The 25247-nt window shown below is 40.4% G+C and overlaps 2 protein-coding genes across 2 annotated transcripts; one reads left to right on the top strand and one right to left on the bottom strand.

Annotated features, from left to right (window-relative positions):
- Window positions 1-175: 175 nt before the first annotated feature.
- Window positions 176-8542, bottom strand: LOC139943070 (protein phosphatase inhibitor 2-like). Its single transcript, XM_071939882.1, has 4 exons — window positions 8367-8542; window positions 7577-7774; window positions 6575-6678; window positions 176-5807 (listed from the first exon to the last, which is right to left on the bottom strand). The coding sequence occupies exons 1-4, from the start codon at window positions 8447-8449 to the stop codon at window positions 5566-5568; spliced, it is 627 nt and encodes a 208-aa protein (XP_071795983.1). The 5' UTR covers window positions 8450-8542; the 3' UTR covers window positions 176-5565.
- Window positions 8543-8846: 304 nt separating this feature from the next.
- On the top strand, window positions 8847-25122 carry LOC139943053 (deubiquitinating protein VCPIP1-like). The gene is made up of 15 exons (XM_071939864.1): window positions 8847-8908; window positions 10219-11117; window positions 11621-11749; window positions 12044-12174; window positions 13130-13241; window positions 13846-14064; window positions 14266-14353; window positions 14808-14951; window positions 15192-15381; window positions 15566-15871; window positions 16306-16593; window positions 17633-17837; window positions 18984-19139; window positions 19443-19630; window positions 20385-25122. The coding sequence occupies exons 2-15, from the start codon at window positions 10253-10255 to the stop codon at window positions 21399-21401; spliced, it is 4038 nt and encodes a 1345-aa protein (XP_071795965.1). The 5' UTR covers window positions 8847-8908; window positions 10219-10252; the 3' UTR covers window positions 21402-25122.
- The last annotated feature ends 125 nt before the right edge of the window (window positions 25123-25247 follow it).

Here is a 25247-nt window from a genome sequence, read left to right as displayed (position 1 = left end):
GTTGTTTTGGGTAACATGGTTGAAGTCTTGATTTGATAGAACTACTTTAACTATTATTTAGCCGAGTAGCACATATTAAAGACACTGGACACGATTGGTAATTGTCAAAGACCAGTCTTCTCATTTGGTGTATTTCAACATACAAATAACAAACCTGTGAAAAATTGAGCTCAATTGGTCGTCGAAGTAGCGAGATAATAGTGAAAGAAAAAACACCCTTGTCACACGAAGTTGCGTGCTTTCAGATGCTTGATTTCAAGACCTCAAACTCTAATTCTGAGGTCTCGAAATCAAATTCGTGGAAAATTACTTCTCTCTTGAAAACTACATGTACATGTATGGCACTTCAGATTGAGCCGTTTCTCACAACATTTTATACTATCATCAACAGCTCTCCATTGCTTGCTAGCATGTAAGTTTTTTATGCTAATAATTATTTTGAGTACGTTTTTACCCATAGTGTCCACTGCCTTGAATGTTGCACAGGCTGTGGCTGTATACTGCCCCAGGGAGCTGATTAGAACAAGGACGACAAGGACAACATAAGTCATGTATTTATGTTGTCTTTATTTTTACTGTTTATTCTCGTACTTTTAAAGCTTGCATTGGGCTTACATTCCTATCAAAAATAATCAGCAAGCAAAAAGGCAAGAGAACAAAAGAGACAAGTCAAAATAATTAATTTCTTTTAAATTAGTTATAACATTCCTTACATCTGTCATAACAATATGCATCATAACTGTTTACTAAAAAAAAATTAGAGTGTCCAGGGGACGAAATCACAAAGAGTTGGGTTAGGACTCGTCCTAGGAGATATGAAAAACGTATGGCTAGTCCTAAGTTAGGACGAGTAACTAGAGATAAGACTAGTCTTAACTCTTGGTGAAATCCACCCCTGTGCCAATACTGTTCATTGAGCCGGTGGCTGGTATTCAGTTTAATTGACATTTAGGGGCACCTAACCATAACTGCTTCTCTGACCCAGGTGTTTAAATGCGAGTGTGGGCTGAGAGACTTGGATTAATCCCTTTGTAGAGAACATGTACCAGCGACCTTAAAGAAAAATATGTCCTGAGCAAATACGGATCATTAGGCCGGTGTTTATACCCAGTTTCCTTGACATTAAATGACCAAGAATAGTTCTACTACCCCAGCCGTCGATTTCACAAAACTCTTCCTAACTTAAGACTAATCTTAGAACTTAGGAGAAGTCACAACCCTGCACTGTAGCATGACCTTAAGATTAATCCCAAGTTAGGAAGAGTTACTCGTCCTAACTCGAGATAGGACGAGTCCTAACTCCTTGTGAAATCGACGGCTGGACATGCTGGATAGGATGCTAGTCTATCGCAGGCTACTCTCCTGTTCTCAATGGTGCCCAATTGTACTCCCAAGTGGAGAGAAGCTACATGTACTATGATAAAGCCCCTTGCTCAAGGACACTAGTGACTGACCAGGCAGGATTCGAACCCATGTTTAGAGTTTTCTCTTGGGTCAACTGCCCTGGACCGCTCGGCCACGACACACTACCCCACTCACTAAAAACAAAAACCAGAAGTGAATAAACAAAATATAAAAAATAGTATAAAAAACAATCCTTGAATAGAGAAAATCTGTCTTATGGCATTTAGATTTTCATTTCATGAAAACAAACCAAAAACTGCAAGAGTGTGTGCCTCTATTACCATAGCCTTTTAATACCATGTGACAACCCAAAGCCGCAATTTTCAATTTAAACAAAACAAAAGATTAACTGCATTCTCATGAAAAAAACCTACAAACAATACATGTCTGAAAAGAAATAATAATACTCGTGTAAGTTTGGTTTCTTACAGTAGGGTTAAACCATAAATTGAATTTCAAATAAAGTTTCCAAGAAATATAAGAGTTGGAACATCATTGGTTTCTGAAAGAATATATTCAATCAAAATCCAATCCTAATTTTCGAGAGACGATCACAAAACTGCTTTAACATGATTAAATAAATGAAACAATAATTCACATATACATATATTTTTGATACAGCTTTACATTGGGAAATGGCAGGAATTGTTAACAGAAAAATATATAAGCCTACATGATTCCAGTTTTGTAAAACACTAATCTAGAAATTGCTTTTTTGTTTTACAAACCCAGAGGCTTGGGTTCCGGCTTGGCTTTTTTCCCCCGCTCCAATTTTGGAGCAACTTGCATTAATTGTCCTTCAATGTTAAACACTTTACTTAGCCCAATGCCTGAACCCAAAGACCGGAGCCTGAACCCAGAAACCAGCGCCTGAACACAAAGCTTTGATCCAGAACCCAGATTGTATGGGGTCTGAACCCAGATCCCAAAGGATGAACCCGGAGCCAGCAGTCTGAAAAGTGAACCTAGAGCCCGGAGCCTGAACCCAAAGACCGGAGCCTGAACCCATAACCCAGAGCCTGAACCCAGAGCCCAGAGCCTGAACCCAATGCTTTGATCCAGAACCCAGATTGTATGGAACCTGAACCAAGATCCCAAAGGCTGAACCCAGAACCCCGAGTCTGAACCCAGAGCCCCAAACACTGAACCCAGAGCCCTAGTCCTGAACCCAGAACCTGAACCCAGAGCCCAGAGTCTAAACCCAATGCTTTGATCCAGAACCCAGATTGTATGGAACCTGAACCAAGATCCCAAAGGCTGAACCCAGAGCCCGCAGTCTGAACCCAGAGCCTGGAGCCTGAACCCAGAGCCCAAAACATTGAACCGAGAGCCCTAATCCTGAACCCAGAACCCAGAGCCTGAACCCATAATCCAGAGCCTGTACACCGAGCCTGGAGTCTGAACACCGAGCCTGGAGTCTGAACCCAGAGTCTGGAGCCTGAACCCAGAGCCCAAAACATTGAACCAAGAGCCCTAATCCTGAACCCAGAACCCAGAGCCTGAACCCATAATCCAGAGCCTGTACACCGAGCCTGGAGTCTGAACACCGAGCCGGAGTCTGAACCCAGAGTCTGGAGCCTGAACCCAGAGCCCAAAACATTGAACCAAGAGCCCTAATCCTGAACCCAGAACTCAGAGCCTGAACACCAAGCCTGGAATCTGAACACCTAGCCTGGAGTCTGAACCCAGAGCCCGCAGTCTAAGACCAGAGCCCAAACACTGAACCCAGAGCCCTAATCCTGAACCCAGATCCCAAAGGCTGAACCCAGAGCCCGCAGTCTGAACCCAGAGCCTGGAGCCTGAACCCAGAGCCCAAAACATTGAACCGAGAGCCCTAATCCTGAACCCAGAACCCAGAGCCTGAACCCATAATCCAGAGCCTGTACACCGAGCCTGGAGTCTGAACACCGAGCCGGAGTCTGAACCCAGAGTCTGGAGCCTGAACCCAGAGCCCAAAACATTGAACCAAGAGCCCTAATCCTGAACCCAGAACTCAGAGCCTGAACACCAAGCCTGGAATCTAAACACCGAGCCTGGAGTCTGAACCCAGAGCCCGCAGTCTCAGACCAGAGCCCAAACACTGAACCCAGAGCCCTAATCCTGAACCCAGAACCCAGAGCCTGAACCCAGAGCCCAGAGCCTGAACCCAAAGCTTTGATCCAGAACCCAGATTGTATGGGGTCTGAACCCAGATCCCAAAGGCTGAACCCAGAGCCCGCAGCCTCAACCCCAACCCAGAGCCCCAAGCCCTGAACTCGGAACATACATAGCCCAGAGCATGAACCCAGAGCCTACATAACCCCTGAGCCCAAATCTTGAACACAGAACATAGCTTTGAGCCTAAATCCAGAGCCCATAGCCTGGAGTCCTCCGATTCAACATTTCAATTCTTGACCCCTAATGGTATCAAACACTCTACACTTCAAGCCACTAGCCTTGTCACAAGACGTTAATAAGCTCTAATCATTGAGGTTGCTTCCATCATGTCCATTCCCTCTACACTGCAGAATATACATCAGCTCTAAAAGTGAATACGATTTAGTATGTTCACAGGAATGCCCAAGTTTTGACAATGCAATTACACTCAGTATCTAAAAAGGATGCATAGAGTTTTGGTGGCCAGACTTGGAAATTCTTTTTAGGAGCTCCCTAGTTAGGTTTTCAGGAAAAATTTATACTGATGTCACCACCTGGCTATGAAGATTTGAAAAGGAAAGTGGAAAAATAATTGCATTTGTTCGCTATGTATCAAGAAATAACAAATTTGGATGTGCAAATGGAGTCATTGCATGTATTGTACATGTAAGAGCGCTACATTTGTGTCAGTTTACATGCTGCAGAAATTTTGTTTCAAATCATCGATTTGAAGTTTTGGCACCTTGCAGTTTATCAGCCAGAGGAAACACTGGCTCAAAATTATGTGGCTGCTAGATACAGAAATATTATGCTTAAAGGCAGTGGACACTATTGGTAATTACTCAAAATAATTATTAGCATAAAACCTTACTTGGCACCGAGTAATGGGGAGAGGTTGATGGTATAAGACATTGTGAGAAACGGCTCCCTTGAAGTAACGTAGTTTTCGAGAAAGAAGTAGTTTTTCACGAATTTGATTTCGAGACCACAGAATAAGAATTTGAGGTCTCAAAATCAAGCATCTGAATCTGAATATACACAACTTCCTGTGACAAGGTGTTTTTTCTTTTATAGTTATCTCGCAACTTCAACGACCAATTGAGCTCAAGTTGTCACAGGTTTGTTAATTGATGCATATGTTGAGAAGCACCAAGTGAGAAGACTGGTCTTTGACAACTACCAAAGGTGTCCAGTGTCTTTAAACTAGAAGGTGGGGTCATACTTGGGTACTCCCAAAATAAATTACCATAAAACTAACTTGGTTAGATAAAGCTGTTTTGAGAAAGGATTCACTTTGAAGTAATATGGTTCGGAGAGTTGCTCGTAGCTTTGCCTATAAATTAACATAACGCTGACTAAAACCAATCTGTGACCCTACCTGTCACCAGCCAAAAATACTGAGTAGTTTATACTATTACATGACTGGTACCCTGCTACATCACTACAAACTCTTTTCTCTATGTATGAATTACGTTGTGGTTGATAAATACAGAGGTTCACAGCCACAATTATGGGTACACCTTTTGATTGTGTCCATTTTATGAACAACAGTTTGAAAACCACTGACTGACTGATAAAGCAGTTATCCTTGGCATTAAACATGTTAAAGGAGCACGTTGCCTTGGATTGGTCAAGATGGTCTTTGAAAAACGTTTGTAACCGTTTTTTAATAAAATGCCTGTGGTTAGAAAGATGTTTTTAAAGTAGAATACAATGATCCACACATACTTGCCTCAAAATTGCATGGTTTTCCTTTTCCTTTGCTAACTAACACAGTCAGCCATTAATGGGAGTCGAAAATTTGACTCCCATAAATGGCAGACCGTTAGAGGCAGTTTGAATCCTTTGGCTTGGCAGCGGGTACCGCAACGATAAAAACCAAAATTAATTTTCTTTATCCCCGATGCAAATTTGACATCTATCAATATGAACCTGTTGTTCATTTGGTGTCTTTGTAACAAAAGGCCTATCCATGATTGTGGCTACGCATAAAAGAGAACAAAGAAGCCCCACTAGTAGCAACTATTAATGAGAATCTTTACTGCCCTCTGTTGTTGCGTCACTTACGCTCTGGTTCTCGACTTGGCCGCTCGTCGTTGTTTCCAATCCCGCCCGTTGTTTTTCTTCCTCCTCCCGTCTCCTTTGCTCCGCCTCCTCTTCTTGTCTTAACTCCTCCTCCTCCTGCTCCATGAGTTGCTTGGCTAGTTTGATCTGCGACGCCTCATCGTAGTGGTGTTTCCTCTTTGATTCAAACTTACGTTTAAGATCTGTTCAGGGGAACAAAGACATAAAAATTAGCATAAAAACTTACTTTGTAACGAGTAATGGAGAGCTGTTGATAGTATCAAACATTGTGAGAAAAGGCTCCCTCTGAAGTAACATAGTTTTCGAGAAAGAAGTAATTTTCCGTGATGTTGACTTTGAGACCTCAGAATTAGATTTTGAGGTCTCGAAATCAAGCATCTGAAAGCAAACAACTTCGTGTGACAAGGGTGTTTTTTCTTTCATTATTATCTCGCAACTTCTATGACCAATTGAGCTCAAATGTTCACAGGGTTGTTATATCATCGTAGTGGTGTTTCCTCTTTGATTCAAACTTACGTTTAAGATCTGTTCAGGGTAATCAGGATATTTTAATGAATCAACCAAATTAAAGATTTAATTAAGAAAATAAGGTACCCCATAGGAATTTATTTTTAAAATAACAACAAATGAAATAAAGGAAACCATTATTAATGGCTAGTTTTTACGATCAAATTTCAAAAAAATTGCAGGGAGGAAAAGTTCACAACTAAGCACAAAATAAATGTGGATAAATGGTCAAAGTAGACTTTCTTTAAGTTGACCTTTAATTTCCTACTCAGACTAGAGACCACTTGCATAACACGCAACGCTTTTACCGCACCTATCTTGTCCTGCCATTTTGGGAGTCAAAATTGTGCACAAAGGAATTAACTCAAAATTTTGGGAAATGGTGGGCGCACATTCAGAGGAGGTGCGTTCTGAAGGTCAACAAAAGTGTGGCTTAGCTGACCTTTTGCCTCTGGTGACATCACTTCCTCTTCCTCATCATCCTCTTCATCCTCCTCCCCAGGTTGCTTCTCCCACCACCGTCTGTCCGCCGTGTCTGTCTCTAGCCTGCAGGGAAACAATTTAATCATCAGTATAATGTACATTGTCTAAAAATCCCAAACAACCTTGAGAACATTTATTATTATTATTAATGGTTTTATTTATTCAACAACATTTAAAACAGACACTGGCACTAAATAAAAAATGAATTGCGGTCTTAATTTAAAATTTGATAGTTAGTAAAATAAAAAGATAGTTACATAAAATATGATTTAAAAGCAGACAACATTAAAAAAAAAAAAAAAAAAAAGCATAAACAACACAAGACCTCTTAAGTAACAGGGCAAAAGACCCAGAATTGCATAAAAAAACATAAAAAACGCAGAACAGTCCCTAACCAGATCTGGAAAGCTTTGCATACATGAATGAACAACAGTTAAAAATATAAATAAAAATAAACAAATGAATAAAGATGTGATTAAAGGCAGTGGACACTATTGGTAATTATTCAAAATAATTATTAGCATAAAATCTTTCTTGGTGCTGAGTAATGGGGAGAGGTTGATGGTATAAAACATTGTGAGAAACGGCTCCCTCTTAAGTGCCATAGTTTTCGAAGAGAGAAGATTTTCCATGAATTTGATTTCAAGACCTCAGACTTAGAACTTGAGGTCTCGAAATCAACCATCTAAACGCAAACAACTTCGTGTGACAAGGGTGTTTTTTCTTTCGTTATTATCTCGCAACTTCAAAGACCAATTGAGCTCAAATTTTCACAGGTTTGTTATGTTATGCATATGTTGAGATACACCAAGTGAGAAGACTGGTCTTTGACAATTACCAATAGTGTACACAGCCTTTAACCACCAGAACTTGAATTCAATGCTCTAAACTGCTCGATGCCACCCCTATATTATCATTGTTATTACATTTTACTCTGGAGCCCCTTCCTCCACCAACTTACCTATTTGCAAGTGAACTTGAATCCAACACTTTACTGTCTTCATCCTCGCTCTGTGGATCTGCGTCAACGTCATCTCCATCTGGATCTGTGTAACGATTGTAGGGGGTGTCTGGCTCGTCTATCTTCATGTGGCCGTAATCCTTGTCTGTAGGATGGAACGTTGCTAGGATGTTCATCTCGTCCCACTTTATACCATCCCTGTGTAATAATAATAATAATAATAATAATGTAATAATAATAATAATAATAAAACCATCCCCACACTTGGTGTAGTGTAACCCATCTCAATAATATACGCATATGTTGGGCGCGATCCCGATCGCGCAACAATCAGTTGATCGCGCAATGAACATCTTTGCGCGTTTGACCGATTGCTGCGCGACCAATAGATCTTTCAATAGTGCAGCGTGTTTGGTCGGTAGCGTAGCGCGAACGGTTGATCGCACAGATTGACCGATGGCGATAGCGCCCAACACATACAATAACAAACCTGTGGAAATTTGAGCTCAATCGGTCGTCGAAGTTGCGAGATAATAATGAAAGAAAAAAACACCCTTGTCACACGAAGTTGTGTGCTTTCAGATGCTTGATTTCGAGACCTCAATATTCCAAAGCTGAGGTCTCGAAATGTTAAATTCATAGTTCAGCGTGCCAAAGCAAGACATTTCAATTCAATGATTTGTTGTGAATGTGACTCAATCTTTCACAATCAATATTTTTTGTTTTGTTCATGAAATAATTGTACAAAGTTAAGTATGAAGAAGAGTTACTGACTCGACTAAATACTTACTCAGGCTTGTTTGCTGGATCTTCATAATGACCTTTCGCTTTAAGAATACCCCTCTTCGGATTTTCAGACAGCTTTTCTGCCATATTTTGCCTCTCTCTGACAGCCAATGATGAAACAATCGATTAAAATAAGTTATTCTGTTTTTTTTTAGCACAAGTCTATCTTTTGTGTAAACAAGAAAGTCCATTGGGTTTCTGACTAGACTGTTGGAAGGGCGCCCTCACTCATCAACATTGTTCTGCTAATTTGTTATTTTGTGGGACACAAAACTTCAAGAAAACTGAATTTTTGTTCATAGAGTTGTCAGCGTTTTTTCTCTTTCCGTATCTTTCGAAGTTTTTAAAGTTAAACCCACAAATTCAGCACATGTTTACACTCTAACAAGTCTGAACCCTTTCCTCACCCCCCCCCCCCCCCAAAAAAAAGGATGAAGAAGAAGAGTTCAAAATTTGCATAAAGGTCATTTCAGTCAATGATGAAGAAATAACATTGAGCCGTCATCATCAGAAGAACGAAGCTGGAAGTGTAATCGTCATTTATTGGTGAAAAAACATTCTTGAATCCTTCCATTTTTTAAAACCAATTGTAATTTCAATGTTTGTATTATATTTATGATCGTAGATCTCTTTTGCTTTCGAGTTTTGAGGAAGAACGGATGAAACAGTCGTGTTTTTTTATGTTCAATTAGTTTCATTTTGTGCAATCGCTAAAAACTGCTAAACGCGCTGTGTGCATGCAGTACAAAATACACTTGATTACTAAATACTTGGGGGCAAAGACAAATACATAATGTATACAATGTACAATGAATCAAGAGAATGATGTTGAGGAAGTGGAAATTAATAATTCAGTTAATGGCGAATAAGACAAGACAAACTCGTACTAAAAGTGCAGGGTGTTTCCCGAGATGGGAAAACGTTTGTGTGTGTGTGTGGTGTTTGTATTGTTGTAATGCATTGCATATAGGCTGATTAAAAGGCCTAAGTTGGGACTTCCCCATCCTGAGTCAGTGTGTACTGTTTTGTATCGTGGTGTAAGTGTGATTAAAAAATACTATATTTTTGCCAGAACACAATGTTGTTCATTTAAACTAAGTGTAAAACACTGTAGGGATAAGTCAGCTACCAGAAGTGTAAATGATAAAATAAAATAAAAGTTTCCACTTTCCAGTCAGTGACTTCATAATATTCATGAGACGGGAATCAGGCCATTAAAAATGTCAGATTTTATCCCCTTAACAAAAAATCCTTAATAGGAGTCACTGAAAAAAAATAAAAAAAATAAAAAGGTAGGGGGGGCCTAGTACAGTAAATATTTTGTAGGATTTTTTAAGGGGAATAAAGTAAAAAACGGTCTGATTCCTATCTCTTGATGTCACAACAACGACAATGTTGGCCTGGCACGAGATGAACATTTAACAAAGTAAAATTTCTAGTTCCTGTTCAATTTTATTGCGACGTTAATATAGCAGACTAAATGGCTGATGCCATGAAAATATCTGCCTACTTACTTGGTTACAAGAAAACATTGTGAGACACGGCTCCCTCTGAAGTAACAAAGTTTCCATGAACGAAGCAATTTTCCAAAAATTTGATTGGAGACCTCAGATTTAGAACTTGAAGTCTCGATATCAAGTCTGAAAGCACACAACTTCGTGTAACAAGGGTGTTTTTTCTTTCATAATAATCTCGCAACTTCTACGACCAATTGAGCTCAAATTTTCACAGGTTTATTTTATGCATATTTTGAGATACACCAAGTGAGAAGACTGGTCTTTGACAATTACCAATAGTGTCCACTGTCTTTAAGTGTTAGGCCTATTTTTTAATTCAAGATGTTTCTCTTTCTACAGTATTTGATTTGATCCTGACCCATCATCTGCGAAGATGCTATCCCGCTCCTCATCTCAGGTTGAAGAACGCTACCGCATGCTGAGTGGTCACTGCCCCGACGAGAAATGCCAGACGAAACTCTACTTCCCGTCCTACGACTCGAGCATCGAGTGCACTGGATGCGGGCAGCGCCATGAGCGTGCATCCCTGAGTAATGTCCAGGAGGTCACCGACCCCGAAGTGGCGCTTCACAATATGGTCCGCAACCTCTTGGTCGGGAACGTTGTCCCGAAGCAGACAGCCGACTCGGTCAAGGTGCTTGGACTCTCCAACTACCACTGCAAGCTTCTCAGCCCTCTGTTGACATTCTACGGTATGAACAAACAGGGCAAAGCACAGCCGTTGACGTCGTTGAATCAAGGCAGTGACATGTTCGATTGCAGCATCTTAGGAAGCCGTAGCTTCCTGATCCAGCCCGAGCACATCGGGATTATGGGGTACGGACGTGACCAGACAGGAAGCGCAAAGTACCTGAAGGACACCCTAAACTTCATCAACCAGATGAACGGGACCGAGGAGGTTCTGATTCCAATCCACGCCGACGGGGACGGACACTGTCTCGTCCACGGCATCTCCCGCGCCCTCGTGGGGCGAGAGCTCTTCTGGCACGCCCTCAGAACGAGCCTCAAGAAACACTTCCTTGCGAATATCACAAAGTACAAGAACCACTTCAAGGATTTTCTTGACAGCAGCGAATGGACGCAGATCATCGCTGAGAGTGACCCGGATTATCTACCCAGCGAGACCGAAGCCTTTGGACTTCAGAATATTCACATTTTTGGATTGGCGAATGTTCTTCAGCGGCCGATCATTCTACTGGATTCTCTGGAAGGTCTTCAAAGTTCAGGAGATTATTCTGGTAACACTAATCTTTAGAAATATTACCCATTACAGCCAGATAGCCAACAGTAATTCTATTAGTCATTACTATTGTTATATGTTTTTGGTAATGAAATCATGCTTCATAAGTGAACTTAATCACTTTACATAGCTCACAAGCTTGAGGAAACTGTAAACAAGGGTGTGTTTGCTATGTGAACCAATAACATTGGGTTTACCTTTTACTCTTCCATGATATGGGTTCTGAGATATTTTAAGTAAAACCTACAGCTAAGAAAGCAGGTCCTACAAGGGCACAACACACAGAAGAATATAGTTCTTAGTCTGTTACTAAACAAAAGAATAAAAGATTCCAATCAAAGCGATGGCCTGCTCACAATCAAAAGCGACCACACCAGAGCTCAGTAGAAGCTAATTCGCCTCATAAAACATTGATGCAGTTTAGTTCGTAAGCAAAAACTGACAAATGAATTTATCTCCCATTTGCTACTTCCCACACCCCCTCCTCCCCCTCCCCCTCAGGTGTGTTTTTACCTGCGTTTGTTCCCCGTGAGTCCTGCAGTGGGAAAGACGGAGTTCTCAACAAGCCATTGTGTGTTGCATGGAGCAGTTCTGGACGCAACCATTTCATCGCGCTTGTAGGGGTGAAGGGTAAGGCACAGATTTTGTTTGACAGCATTAAGTTTGTGACCTAGATGAAAATACTTTAAAAGTAGGATTTGAAACTTTGCATGAAGCTGTTATTGAAAGCAGAACATATGCTCTGCAATTTTTTTTGCTGAGCAAAACATGAATTTAAGAACCAGTGGCAGCAATGTAAAATTTGATGACATTTTGGCCGGTAACCTCCTTTAACTAAGCATTTTTTTCTTCTCTGCTTAGCAAGTTTGTGCTGACATGCTTCATTAAACTAGCCCTGATGTGTTTTCTTTGATTTGTTCACAGGACGCCCGTTGCCCCGTCTGCCACGATGGATGCTAACCAAGGCTTGGGGAACTCCCCATGAGCTCATTGATTCATACATTCAATTTGATGAGGACGACATGTGCACCGTTGGAGGCAGTAGGTCACTACCGGTGAGATTTTGTTTCCTTATAGTGCAAGGAGTTTGAAGGTCAAAAGGTCAAAGTGGTGAACACTGAGTAAGCAGGTATGACCCGTATCAAAACCAAAACCTACGCTCACCTGTTTGAGAAACCCAGCCTGAAACCCATTACTTTTTCAAAAGGTCAAAAGGTCAAAGTGGTGAACACTGAGAAAGACGAGTTTGACCCTTATCAAAACCAAAACCTACGCTCACCTGTTTGAGAAACCCAGCCTGAAACCCATTACTTTTTCAAAAGGTCAAAAGGTCAAAGTGGTGAACACTGAGAAAGACGAGTTTGACCCTTATCAAAACCAAAACCTACGCTCACCTGTTTGAAACCCAGCCTGAAACCCATTTCTTTTTCAAAGTAATTGATGGGGGTGTAAGGTGGAGCCCAAGTCAGGCTGTTTTTTTGTTAATCCTGCGTCAGGGGATCTGTTGGGTTTGTCACTCAGACTTCATCCTTCATAAAAAGCAAACAATATTGTAATGTGTCGTGGTTGGATCTGGTGATCTTGTGTTGGATCTGGTGATCTTGTGTTGGATCTTGTGATTTTGTGGACATTGATCAAACTCGAGTTTCGGTGCCTAATGTATCATGGTGTGGGTTCGAATCCTAGTCAAGATACATCCAAAAGCAAGACACTTGACACCAAGGGGTCAAATAGGTACAAATGGGTACCAGTTGGTACAAATGGGCACAGATGGGCACCTGTGGGTACAAATGAGTACCAGTGGGTACAAATGGGCACAGATGGGTACAATTGGGTACCAGTTTGTAAAAATTGGCACAGATGGGCCCCTGTTGGGATAATTGAGTACCAGTGGGTACAAATGGGTACAGATGGATACCAGGAATATTCACATTTTTTAAATCTCATCCTTTGTTAGTTTAGACTATCATTCTTACCTTACACTGGTCCCTTCCTTCCTTCATCCGACAGGATAAGTATGTACAGAGGCTGGCAGCAGCCATGGAAGAAGTGTTTGTAGAGAAATATCATCTGCACCCAGCGGTCGTTGCAGATGTGCATCATTATATCTACAAACGAACTGGTAAGAAGTGTTGTAGTCGGGACCATGAAGTCCGATATCGAGACCGGAGACCTCCCCATCAAGACCAAGACCAAACTGAAACCACGTCCTCTGACTGAGTCCAAGACTGAAACAAGTTTGAGATTAAGACCGAGACCTCAATGACGGAGTGAGACTAAACCGGGTCCTCTGACTGAGTCCAAGACTGAAACAAGTTTGAGATTAAGACCGAGACCTCAATGACGGAGTGAGACTAAACCGGGTCCTCTGACTGAGTCCAAGACTGAAACAAGTTTTTAGATTAAGATCGAGACCTCAATGATGGAGCGGGACCAAACCATTGCGACCAAGACCGAGACTAAAACCGAGAACAAAATTTTTTTAAAACTAAGACATCCCCATCGTAGACTGCAGCCACAAGTAAAAAAAAACTGCCTCTAGCTACCGGGCACTCTCTGTGGTCTAGTTGGTAAGACATTTGCTCTAGAATTGTAAAGGTCCTGGGTTCAAATCCCAAGTAATATGCCTGTGATATTTCTCGCAGAACTCTTGGAAAGTTACAAGTGTACAGTCGATGTAATTGTAAAAACCAAATTTAAAGTCACATTTGAAAAATTGCTTTCAGGTGTTGTCGGAGTTCACCAGAACATCATCATTGAGAACACTCGCTGTGCCGTCGAGAACAAGCAGCTCTTCCGGTGCCTCCTGTGTAGCGCCCTCTCTCAGATCGAGAAGCGTAACATCCCGTTAGAGTGGCTGCGACAGGGCGGGGAGCTGTACGACCTCGCTAAAAAACTTCACGGTCGACTGCAGGAGGGGAAACTCTACGCCTTTCCACTGCATGGTGAGAATTTGTTTTTTAAGATTTTGTGCTTACAGGCTTTATGAAGTTAGGCTCCAGGGCTATCCATTCTGTTTGGTCAACATTGGTTAAGAGGAGATCATGTGGCAATGTTTATAATGCAATATAAACACAGTGAAGAGCTTTTTTGTAAAACAGGTGTGAAGAAAAAATGTAAATGACTTGTTTCCAAATTGTTTACAGAACTAAACTGCTCCTACGATGCGACGAAGGATGAACTGGTTCCAGATCAGTCTATGATGAGACCATCACAGTGTGCTTGGTGTCAGGGGTAAGGCGGGTCAGAACCCAGACCTAGAATAGATCATGAAAAATGACTGAAGTGTACTAGAGCAAATTTATCTCACTAAGAATGACTAGAGCGTGCTACATGTAGATCCAATTTATCTCACTGAGGGGATTGTGAAGAAAGTTACAAAACAATTCCCATTACGGGAAAGCTCCATCAAAGAAAGATGCCACAATAACACATCCTTTTTGTTTTTACCAACTCACACCTGGTATCTTCATGCAATTCCTTTTTCAAACAGTGGACCCTAATCTTTGAATTAGATCATGTGCAAGTCAGTAGTGCTGTTGACTTGGAAGGAAGGTTGGAGGGAAGGGGCTGGTTTAACCACCAGTTCAATCAAAGGTGGGAAGAGGGAGACAATTTTTGATATTAGTGAATAGACGGACTATGTTTTAGCTCTTGACGTGATGATTCTCCACTGAACTAATTGCAGGAAGCAACTGCGCCAGATACAGTCCGATGGTAGCATTGTCTACTTTAACGGAGATCGTACCAACACACCGGCTCCAAAAACTAAGTGTAACTGTGGATTCAAACACTACTGGGATGGACAAGAGTACGACAACAACCCAGCCGTGTAAGGATTTCACTTCTGTTCTTTTATTCTGAACCTGAAGCCAAGGACTTTTAGACAGTGAACTTGATCACTGTACTAGCCAAGGTTGTGTAACTTTTATATGAAAGCTTGGTAAAAAGATGGTTATGGTTGTACGCATCCTGCAAAATCATTTCCTTATGATCCTAGTTTTTTAAATATAAAAAGGAACAATACAAATTACCAATCAATCTGACCCATTCTTTTTTTTTTCTTAAAAAGTTTTCCAGTTTCACTGAAGTGGAAAGGGCAGTTCTTTACTGAGGATGTGATGTGGTTTCAGGGGGAGACGAACACTGCCCTCAACAGCAACGCTTACGAGATCGCCTCGGCACTGGTCCAGAAGCACTTTCCCGGGGAGTTTGGCAGCGAGAAGTTGGTCCAGCAAGTTGTGGAGACGATCCTCCAGAATGTGAGTTTATTTTTTCTTGATGAGTATAAACAGAGTACTTGACCTTTTTTGCTTTGTCCTTTAGATGGGAAGTAAAGTTGTTGGTCCTGTTTGGTCAATGGTTGTAAAAGAACCCAATTACAAGAAAAGGAGTTTGCCCTGGTGTTTCTAAATTCCTGACATTAAGTACTTTTGCTTTCAATAGACTGCAGCACAAGAGGAAGAGTATCAGCCAATCAGCTTGAAGGACATGCCAAGCACAAGCAGCGTCGACCAATCAGCATCGAGCTCCCCTTCCGTTGGGGAACACACTCCCGAACACCGTGTAGGTAAACCCGAACCAGGGGGACGCACTCCTAGACCTCGTTCGACCGATCTGGACGACCTTGCTGACAGAGCTGGATCCCCAGCTGGGAGTGGGAGTAGTTCCCCTAGGACACGGTACCCCAGAGACAAGAAAGGACCCGTGCTGGATGATATGCCATCAAAGATCATCCTAACTGGACTTGCAGTAAGTGGAATGTTACTCTTCCACTACGGCAGTCTAGTTTTCAAGTTCTGTTGCTAACAGAATACAACAACCAATTTCATAAAATGTGTTCGCACGTCCTGATTTCATAGAGATGCTTAACCATGTTAACTTGTTAAGAAACTATGTATTTCTGTATAATCATCACCATAGGCCCAGACATTGCTAATCTTGTGATTTGCACAGTTATTTTCAGGAAAAACTTCCAGTAAAAACTTCATGATTTTATGCCTACATGGGAAACATTGGGAGCTGTCAATTCAGCTCCATATCGTTTCTTTGACCCTCTTGTTTGAGCAACAATGGTGGAATATTGCATCCACTGATTAAATTACTTAAAATTGAATTCAAACGTACCAACCCTAGTATTACAAGATACATGTTTTTAAAAAATCCTCCCATCTGTTTCATCCCAGGCCAAGACGCTCCACAAGGAAGAGCTAGATATGAGCGAAGCCGAGAGGAATCTACGCAGACGTATAGAGGAAAGAGCGCCCTCTCAGCAGAGCAAAGCGTCATCGTCATCCCCATCGCCATCAGAGGAGACAAGAAAGCACAAACAATCGCCAGGCACTAAAGAGGGGCGTAAAAGTGAGGACAGTGACAACAAGATGGCCCCAGTTGCTATGGATACCGTAACGTCGGTGACAAAAGATGTGCCCAAGACTAAAAGGATCCGGCTGACTTCTTCAGATGGAAAGCAGGTAAATCTTAAGAGATCCTACGCAATGCTGGTGTTTTGTTTTCTTCATTATTTTCTTGTAACTTTGATTTGAGCCCGATTTATCACATGCTTGTTATTTTGTTGGAAAACACCCCTTGAAGATACTGGACTTTGACAATAACCAAAAGTATACCCTGCCTTTTAAGAGAATCTTTGTTTTCTTGGCTTTGTCGAGTCAGTTCCTTTGTGCAAACTACTCTTATTATTACCATCACTTCTTCGCCATGCAACTTCACATAAACAATTAAAAAAAACATACTTAAAGACTCATTTGTACATAAATACTTGACTCTTTTACTTCACTTTACATTGGAGCATCTTGAGTTTGGATTTCTTTGTTGCATCTTCTGTAGGCGCTTTGTAACCTTGGGAAAAAGGCGCCTTATATAAATGGTGATATATATGATGTATGTATTCAAGAAAAATGTTTCTGCCAATTGCAAAAGAAAATGCTGTTAGGTTAGACAGCAAATATTGGAGGATGATCTGGTAGAGATGTCTCAATTCCGAAAAGTCTACTCTAAGATACATTGCAAGACTGACACACCTCTTGTTGGACTGACACACCTCTTGGTGACAGTGCAGGCACTTTTGTCAGTCCTGGCAAACCTGGATTGTTGTTGTCTTTCTGTTGTCCTCAGTCGTGTAGTACTTTGTCTTCTTTTTTACTGCCTTTCCTCCTTTTTTATATCTTGATGTATCTCCCTTTTTAATGTTTTCCAATCCAGATGTATATATTTATATATTTAATGTTTTTAAGTGTTTTATCCTTTACGTATAAATTATTTGTATTTTTGTATTTTTATGTGAATTGCCAAATAAATAATAAAAAATAATAATAATAAGACAAGTTCTCAAAAGAACATTTGTTACCCATCCAGCAAGTAGATATACATTGTGTTACCACAAACCAATTTTATATTGATACCTCACCAAGCAATGCCTAAAATCTCATTTGCAAAATGCTTACCCAAAAAAATATTCTAAACAAAATGTTTTTATTTTTTTTGTTTTTCAAGGCAACACTCATCTTAGAGCCCAGCACAACGTTCTCGGAGCTCCAGGGAAAGATAGAAATGGAGCTGAACGTCAAAGCGGATAGTCAGAAGATCCGGTATGGGTTTCCTCCGAAGGAACTAACGGCGCCGATAGAGGGCCAAGAGAGCGAACCGGTACCCCTGCAGAATGGAGACAGGGTTACCGTGGAGGTTGTGTCATCTAAAGGTGAGACATGTATATACTTTGCTTGGTTTGTTTCTTAATAATTTTATGGGTGATATTTTGTTTTATCTACCAGCGTTGAGTTTTGGTCTATTGTTATTATTTGCCATAATGTTTAATGATTTTAATTTAATGTGGCGTTTTGTACTTTTATATGTTATTATCTAAATTTTTAAAATTCATGCTTTTATTTTCTGTGTTTTTGTAACATGTTTGTTGGAGGGGTCTGGGAGGGCACATCGCTTTGATGACATGTTTTTAAAACTTTTGCCTTACCCTGGACGGCCCCTGCCAACAAAGAATTATGTCCGAAGATTTAAAATAAAATAAATAAAAATAAATAGACATGTGGACAAATTGTGGCGTGGCGGGTCGAGCAGATTACAGCATTAGACTCAAGCTCTGGGCCCAATTTCATAGAGCTGCTAAGCACAAAAAATTGGCTTAGCATGAAACTTCTTTTATTGATAAAAACAGGATTACCAACCAAATTTCCATTTGTTGCATATTGCTTGTTACTGGTATTCAGCTGTTGTTTGCTTATCCTGAAAGTCCCAGAAAATGTGGTTTGTAATCCTGTTTTTATCGAGGCAAAAATTTCATGCTAAGCAAATTGTTGTGCTTAGCAGCCTTGTGAAATTGGGCCCTGGTGTTTCCTATCAGCAGAGTACGGGTTCGAGTCCCGGTCTTGTCACTTGTGTCCTTCACCAAGACATTTACAATGTAACCATTTTTGCTGCGTCCTTCAGATGGGACGTAAAGCTGTAGGTCCTATGTTAGTGTAATGTTCTTAAAAGAACTCAGTGCACTTGGTATAAAGAGCAGGAGTTCGCCTCGGAGTTCCTGGTTTGATCGGAAACAAATTGTGCCACAGCACCTTGTAAACCATAACATGGTGCTACATGTATGTAAAGAAATGTGTCTCATACTTTAAGCTCCACACTACCTTACAGGAAAATACTGAATGTGGAAGCGCCTTGACCGTCACTGAGTGACGGCTATAAGCGCTGTATAACTGTATAAGAAACCACTATTATTTTTTATTTATGGTAAAATTTGATAGCCATGGTAGCTCAGGGGTATGTTTTGACGCCCAAAACAATTTCTTCAATGAGACAATGTTTTCAAAATTAATTAATTTTGTTTTAGTGACAGGTCAGCCCATGGACACGGGGTTCTCAGACCGGGCTCAACACTCACTGAGCACCATACCGGGCTCTTCCACTTTCCCAGAGGTAGGATCAAACAGATTTTCAAACCGAGAGGAGATCATGAGGGGCATGGAAAGTCTACAACAGGAAACAGGTATAGGCCATTCATAAATATGCAAATGAATGTTAATTTATTCATCACATGCTATTCTTCTAAACTGTCAAGCAAATTGGTATGTAAATTCATGATGTTAAACATGTTCACTGTCAGATTAACTTCCCATCATGTTTGTTGGATCTGAGATGTATTATATGCTAATTTATGTTAATTTATTCATCATGTGACAATCTTGACCTCTGTTACTCCCTTTGGCATGTTTTGTCCGATTGCATCCTGCTAAAAATTGAGGCCAACTCAACTGATTGAAATGCAAATGCATGTTAATTTATTCATCAGGTGACAATCTTGACCTTCGACTCTACTCATTGAACCTGATGGCGACGCTGACCAACACAGACATGTGGACCTACGTCCAGCAGCACAGTGCATTATTTGAGAGGGGTGGTACATTCTATGCTATCGTCGAGAGGGACTTGGGGCTGACGGATGGCAAGCACTTTGTGTTGCCGTCGATTCAAAATAAGGTAAGATTTTGTTTTTATAAGTGGCCTTTCCACATTTTGACATTTCTCGTTGCGTGTTGTGGCTTAGCGGTTAAGAGAATCCAACAGAGTTTTGGGCCCAATTTCATAGAGCTGCTAAGCACAAAAATAGCATGCAATTTTTTTTTCCTTGATAAAATCTCCAAGTGATGTTAAGGAAAAGCAATTTACAGCTGAATACCAGTAACAAGTTATATGCAAATTGAAAATTTGATTGGTAATCCTGTTTTTATCAAGGAATAAATTTCATGCTAAGCAAATTTTTGTGCTTATTAGCTCTATGAAATTGGGCCCTGGTGGCTTAGTCATCAGGGTGTGGGTTCGAATCCCAGTTATGACTCTTGTGTCCTTGAGTGTGACACTTTACTATTTAAAAAAATTGCTATTGCTTCTCATCACCCTGGGGTAATCAATATTAGTTGTGTTTTACCCTGACACCACTGCATGTAAAGCACTGATCTGTATTTTCCCGAGTCCTTTGAAAAACAACCCAATACACCGGAATATTACCATGTGGGATTTGAACTTGGTAGCTGAGGCAGTTTGATTCCTACGTTTTTAGCGGGTACCATTTTTGTTGTTACTAACAACTGAACTATCCCAATTATGATGTAGTTATCATGGTTGGAGCCGTTCTTCAAATGAGGCTATCCTTGTCTCCCAATCGGGGGATGACGACCTCACCTTTTACTTAATTAATTGTGCATTGTTGTTTTTATTTACTTTGACTCCTTAGAAATTTACTTACAACGCGATGGAAGACCGTATTGAGATATGCCTTGAGCCCATTGGACATTTTCCAATAAGACCCGGTGTAGATGAATCCGACAGCCCATCGACAAGTCGACCTTCCCAGCACCCAGTTGACCTCGAGGAACAAAGGTCAGAGTTCATCACCGGCGTCCGAAGCAAACTGAAAGCCGGCAGTAGCGGAGTTGTGACCTCCGGGGGTCAGCAGGTTGGGGGTTACAGGGCCTTCTCCGGGCACGGTCAGACTCTGGCGTCCGGAGCTGGACAAAGACTTTCTGAAGCTCCCGCAGGCTCATCAATGACTGAGGATGCATGGGAGTCGCCAAGGTGGGCCCAGTACCAGAGGGAGTTCAACAAGCTATTGGAAGGGCGGGGGATGGCACCTGATATGCCAGTCATGCAGTCACAGTCTGTTGCTGTTGAAATGCCAGAGGAGTCACCAGGAATGCAAGTCGCAGACAGGCTTGACAACAATGTGCAATCCGAGTCGAGCGCGGAGCTTCAAGGAACTGTAAGCCAGAGCTTAGAAAATGCCGCCTCGGGTGATGGACTGAACAAAACAGCGACTCATGAGCATAGTTCAACGGGATTTTATAGCAGCACCAGTCTAAGTGTGAACATGTCACCACGGGATGAACTGAATACGGAAGAGTCCATAGATGTGAGGGGGGAATCAGATGCAATGGAGGTTGACAAAACCAAAGGTAATGAACAGCACGCCTTGCCTTCACCCCTCCTTCCAATGGAAGTGGACTTGACCCTAACTGACAATACCCAAATTAACTCTCAACCTCATACAGCAAGTGTAGAGACCACAGGAGTTGACACCAGTCCTGTATCCAGTCAGACACCCCTCGGAGAAAGTGATGCATCCCAAGATTCGGACAGTTCTCGGGTGTATGTTTCTAAGCGACTGGGCCCTGGGTACATGGTGCTTGTTGAGCAGCCATCAGCTGAGCCGAGCGATTCTGATGAAGGGGTGACCCATAGTGAAACAACATGATGAAAATCAGATACAAAGTTGAACTTAGCGGTAATTGTCTAAAGTTACAAAATGTAGCATCACGCGCCGAAATCAGGCAGTTCTCAGAAATGGTTGATTACTATCGAAGTTGATACAACTGTGATAATAATATGAATTGAAAGGATTTCAAGTGCTCCAATCTATAACCTACATGTACCATCTGCCTAGGCAGTAGTTATTTCATTGTAAGCAGGACAGTTCTTTTCAGAACTCAACTAAGTAGTCTCAACAATTCCGCCGAAATCTACTCTGCATTTATAAATAGCAAGACAAGTTCTAAAAGAACAAGTCTATGGTATTACGTTTATTAGGTAATAATAAATAGGACAGTTCTTTTCAGAACTAAGTAGTTTTCAAAATTTAAAAATTTACTCTGCAGCAGTCATGGCAGTAGAATAAAATTAATAGGCAGACAAAATCTCAAAGAACAAGCATACAGTACACTTTATAAGCAGGTCAGTGCTTTTCAGAACTACATGTATTATGTAGTCTCAACAATTCAAAAATCGACCCCGCTACAGTAGAAGTAGGACGACAAGTTCTGTAAGAACAAATGCGCGGTAGTAGTTAATAAGCAAGACAATTTTTTTCAGAACTAAGTAGTTTCCAAAATTTGGAATCTACTCCGCAGCAGTCATGGCAGTAGAATAAATGGGCAGACAAGTTCTCAAAGAACATACAGTACACTTTATAAAGCAGGAAAGTGTTTTTCAGAACTACATGAAAGTAGTCTCAAAAATTCAAAAATCAACTCCGCTGCAGTAGAAGTAGGAAGACAAGTCGTGGAAGAACAAATCTGCGGTAGTAGTTAATTTAAAAGCAAGACAATTTTTTTCAGAACTAAAATTTGGAATCTACTCTGCAGCAGTCATGGCAATAGAATAAATGGGCAGACAAGTTCTAAACAAACAAATAATGGTATAGTTAACATGGTTAATAAGCAGGGCGGTGCTTCTCAGAACTATCTCGAAAGTCAACAGTTTTTGAAATCTTCTCCGCAGTCAGTAATGGCAGTAAAATATAAATAGCAAGGCAAGTTCTCAAAGAACAAATCTACACAGCAAAGTATGGTGTTACCGCAAACTGGACATGCATTAATTCAAGTTGATGTATTAAAGACACTGGACACTATTGGTAATTGTCAAAGACTAGTCTTCACAGTTGGTGTATCTCAACAATATGCATACAATAACAAACCTGTGAAAATTTGAGCTCAATCGGTCGTCGAAGTTGCGAGGTATTAATGAAAGAAAAAAACACCCTTGTCACACGAAGTTGTGTGCTTTCAGATGCTTGATTTCCAGACCTCAAGTTCTAAATCTGAGGTCTCAAAATAAAATTCGTGGAAAATTACTTCTTTCTCAAAAACTGCTTTACTTCAGAAGGAACTGTTTCTCACAATGTTTTATACTATCACCTCTCCCCATTACTTGTAATCAAGAAAGGTTTGACGCTAATAATTATTTTGAGTAATTACCAAAAGTGTACACTGCCTTTAACTATTTACACGTACATATAGTAGAGATGTGTGAATCTCCAGATGTGTACGTGCATATGGAACAATGGGATTATACCACATGTGTGTGTGTCTTAATTGCCACATTTTTTCAATTCTGAAAGTAAAACTTGATATTCATAATGAGTGTCTACATATAATTATTATTTTATCCCATTTGGAGGATATGCTATACTGATTTAAATCCTTTTTGCTGTAATCAGGTAATCTGAAAATAAAAATACCTGTTGAGGAATTTTGAAGTTGGTACAGTTTCGCCTAAATATGTTCTCTGATTATATTGAGGGCAAATTGTGCTCATAGATTTTATAAAATAAGGCAACTTGTATAAAGTATTCTTTATAATTTGTAATTTGTAGATAATTTAAAGAAAACTTCAGCTTCAACTTTCAACCTTTGAGGTGACTTATCCTGTGACATGTAAATAGACCCTTCCCATGAAATATGTAAATTGCACATAGCACGTGCGCACTAACGTTTTGGTTGGCAAAATGAGGGAACATTGCGCTGTTTTGTATACGGCTAATGGGTGCTCGACGCAGACGCGACTGTGCGTCTGCTTAGCGCACAATTCTATGGCGTTTGCCAACCAAAAGGGTCTGTACGCATGCGTGAATGTAATTAGCATATTTCATGGGAAGGGTCCATTGCACATGGCGTGCGCACTAACACTACTTGTTGGCAAAATGAAGGAACATCGCGCTTTTTTATATGGGATGAATTTATCAAATGCAAATTTAGGATGGTTTTATCACCTTTTGGCAACCATTATTGGAGTTATAGATTCCAAGGAGCTTTTGGGAACAGTATCCTCAGCACTAGAGAAGAAGATCAAAGAGGGTCTCTGTATATATCTTAAAGACAGTGGACACTATTGGTATTTGTCAAAGACATGTCTTCTCACTTGCTGTATCTCAACATATGCACAAAATAACAAACCTGTGAAAATTTGAGCTCAATGGTTATCGAAGTTGCGAGATAATAATGAAAGAAAAAAACACCTTTGTCACACGAAGTTGTGTGCTTTCAGATGCTTGATTTCGAGACCTCAAGCTCTAAACTTGAGGTCTCGAAACCAAATTCGTGAAAAATTACTTCTTTCTCAAAAACTATGGCACTTCAGGGGGAGCCGTTTCTCACAATGTTTTATACAGTCAAACTCCCCATTACTCGTTACCAAGTAAGGTTTTATGATAATAATTATTTTGAGTAAACACAACCACAAGAGAAAATACAATTAGCTGTTGTAAACTGCTTACCAACCAAAAGGACCTTAAAGGAAAATTACAGAATTGGTTGTTGCTAACGAAACAGTTGCTGGCAGTGTAAGCACTTTATGTAAACCACCATACATGTATACATAAACTGACAAACCTGTTGAAGTTTGAGATCGATTGGCCATCTGGGTCACGAGAGAATAGTGAAAAACCGATTACAAACTTGGCATTGCATCGATGCCAAAATAACAATGAATAAAACGCTCACTGAGCAATAAACTCAAAACGCGAAATTAGATTATTTGTTTCTCATCAAATATGACATTTCAGACAGAAATATTGCAAGGGATGTTTTCAACTATCATCAACATTAGACCGTGTAAGTTTTATGTAAATCTGTGATCTTCACGATTTTTGTTTCTTACCAATTCTGTAATGTTCCAACAATAATGCCAGAAATGCTTGATGTTTCGACCTTAGCAGAGTCTTTCATCATAGACAACATTTTACCTGGTCCTTATGTATCTTACACAACTCGAGTAGCAATTTACTGGGAAAAAAAATATAACAGTATTTTGTTAATAAAACAAGTAGTTCTCATTTTATTTATTTATTTATTAAATTTGAAATCTTTGATTATTACAACACCAATTTGTGTTTAACAGTCTACATTTGTTTGGTAATTATATAGAAGAACAATAAAGTTGCGAGCCATTTAAATTCAGAGTGATGTTTGTACTTGTTTATGTTTTTACTTCAGAAATGTCTAGTCTACCCGAAGTGTTATTGTCTTTAAAGACCCTGGACACTATTGTAATTATCAAAGACCAGTCTTCTCACTTGGTAGATCCCAACATACATGTATGCATCAAATAACAAACCTGTGAAAATTTGAACTCAATTTGTCATCAAAGTTGCAAGACAATAATGAAAGAAAAAACACCTTTGTCTCACAAAGTTGTGTACTTTCAGATGGTTGGTTTCGAGATCGTATTCTGAGGTCTCAAAATAAAATTAGTGGAAAATTACTTCTTGAAAACTACGTTACTTCAGAGGGAGACGTTTCTCACAATGTTTTATACTACCAACACA

Source organism: Asterias amurensis, chromosome 10, assembly GCF_032118995.1.
Source record: "Asterias amurensis chromosome 10, ASM3211899v1".
In the NCBI taxonomy this organism is placed as follows: Eukaryota; Metazoa; Echinodermata; class Asteroidea; order Forcipulatida; family Asteriidae; genus Asterias; species Asterias amurensis.
Note: the sequence above shows the minus strand (reverse complement) of the source record. Positions and strands in the feature narration are given on the sequence as shown.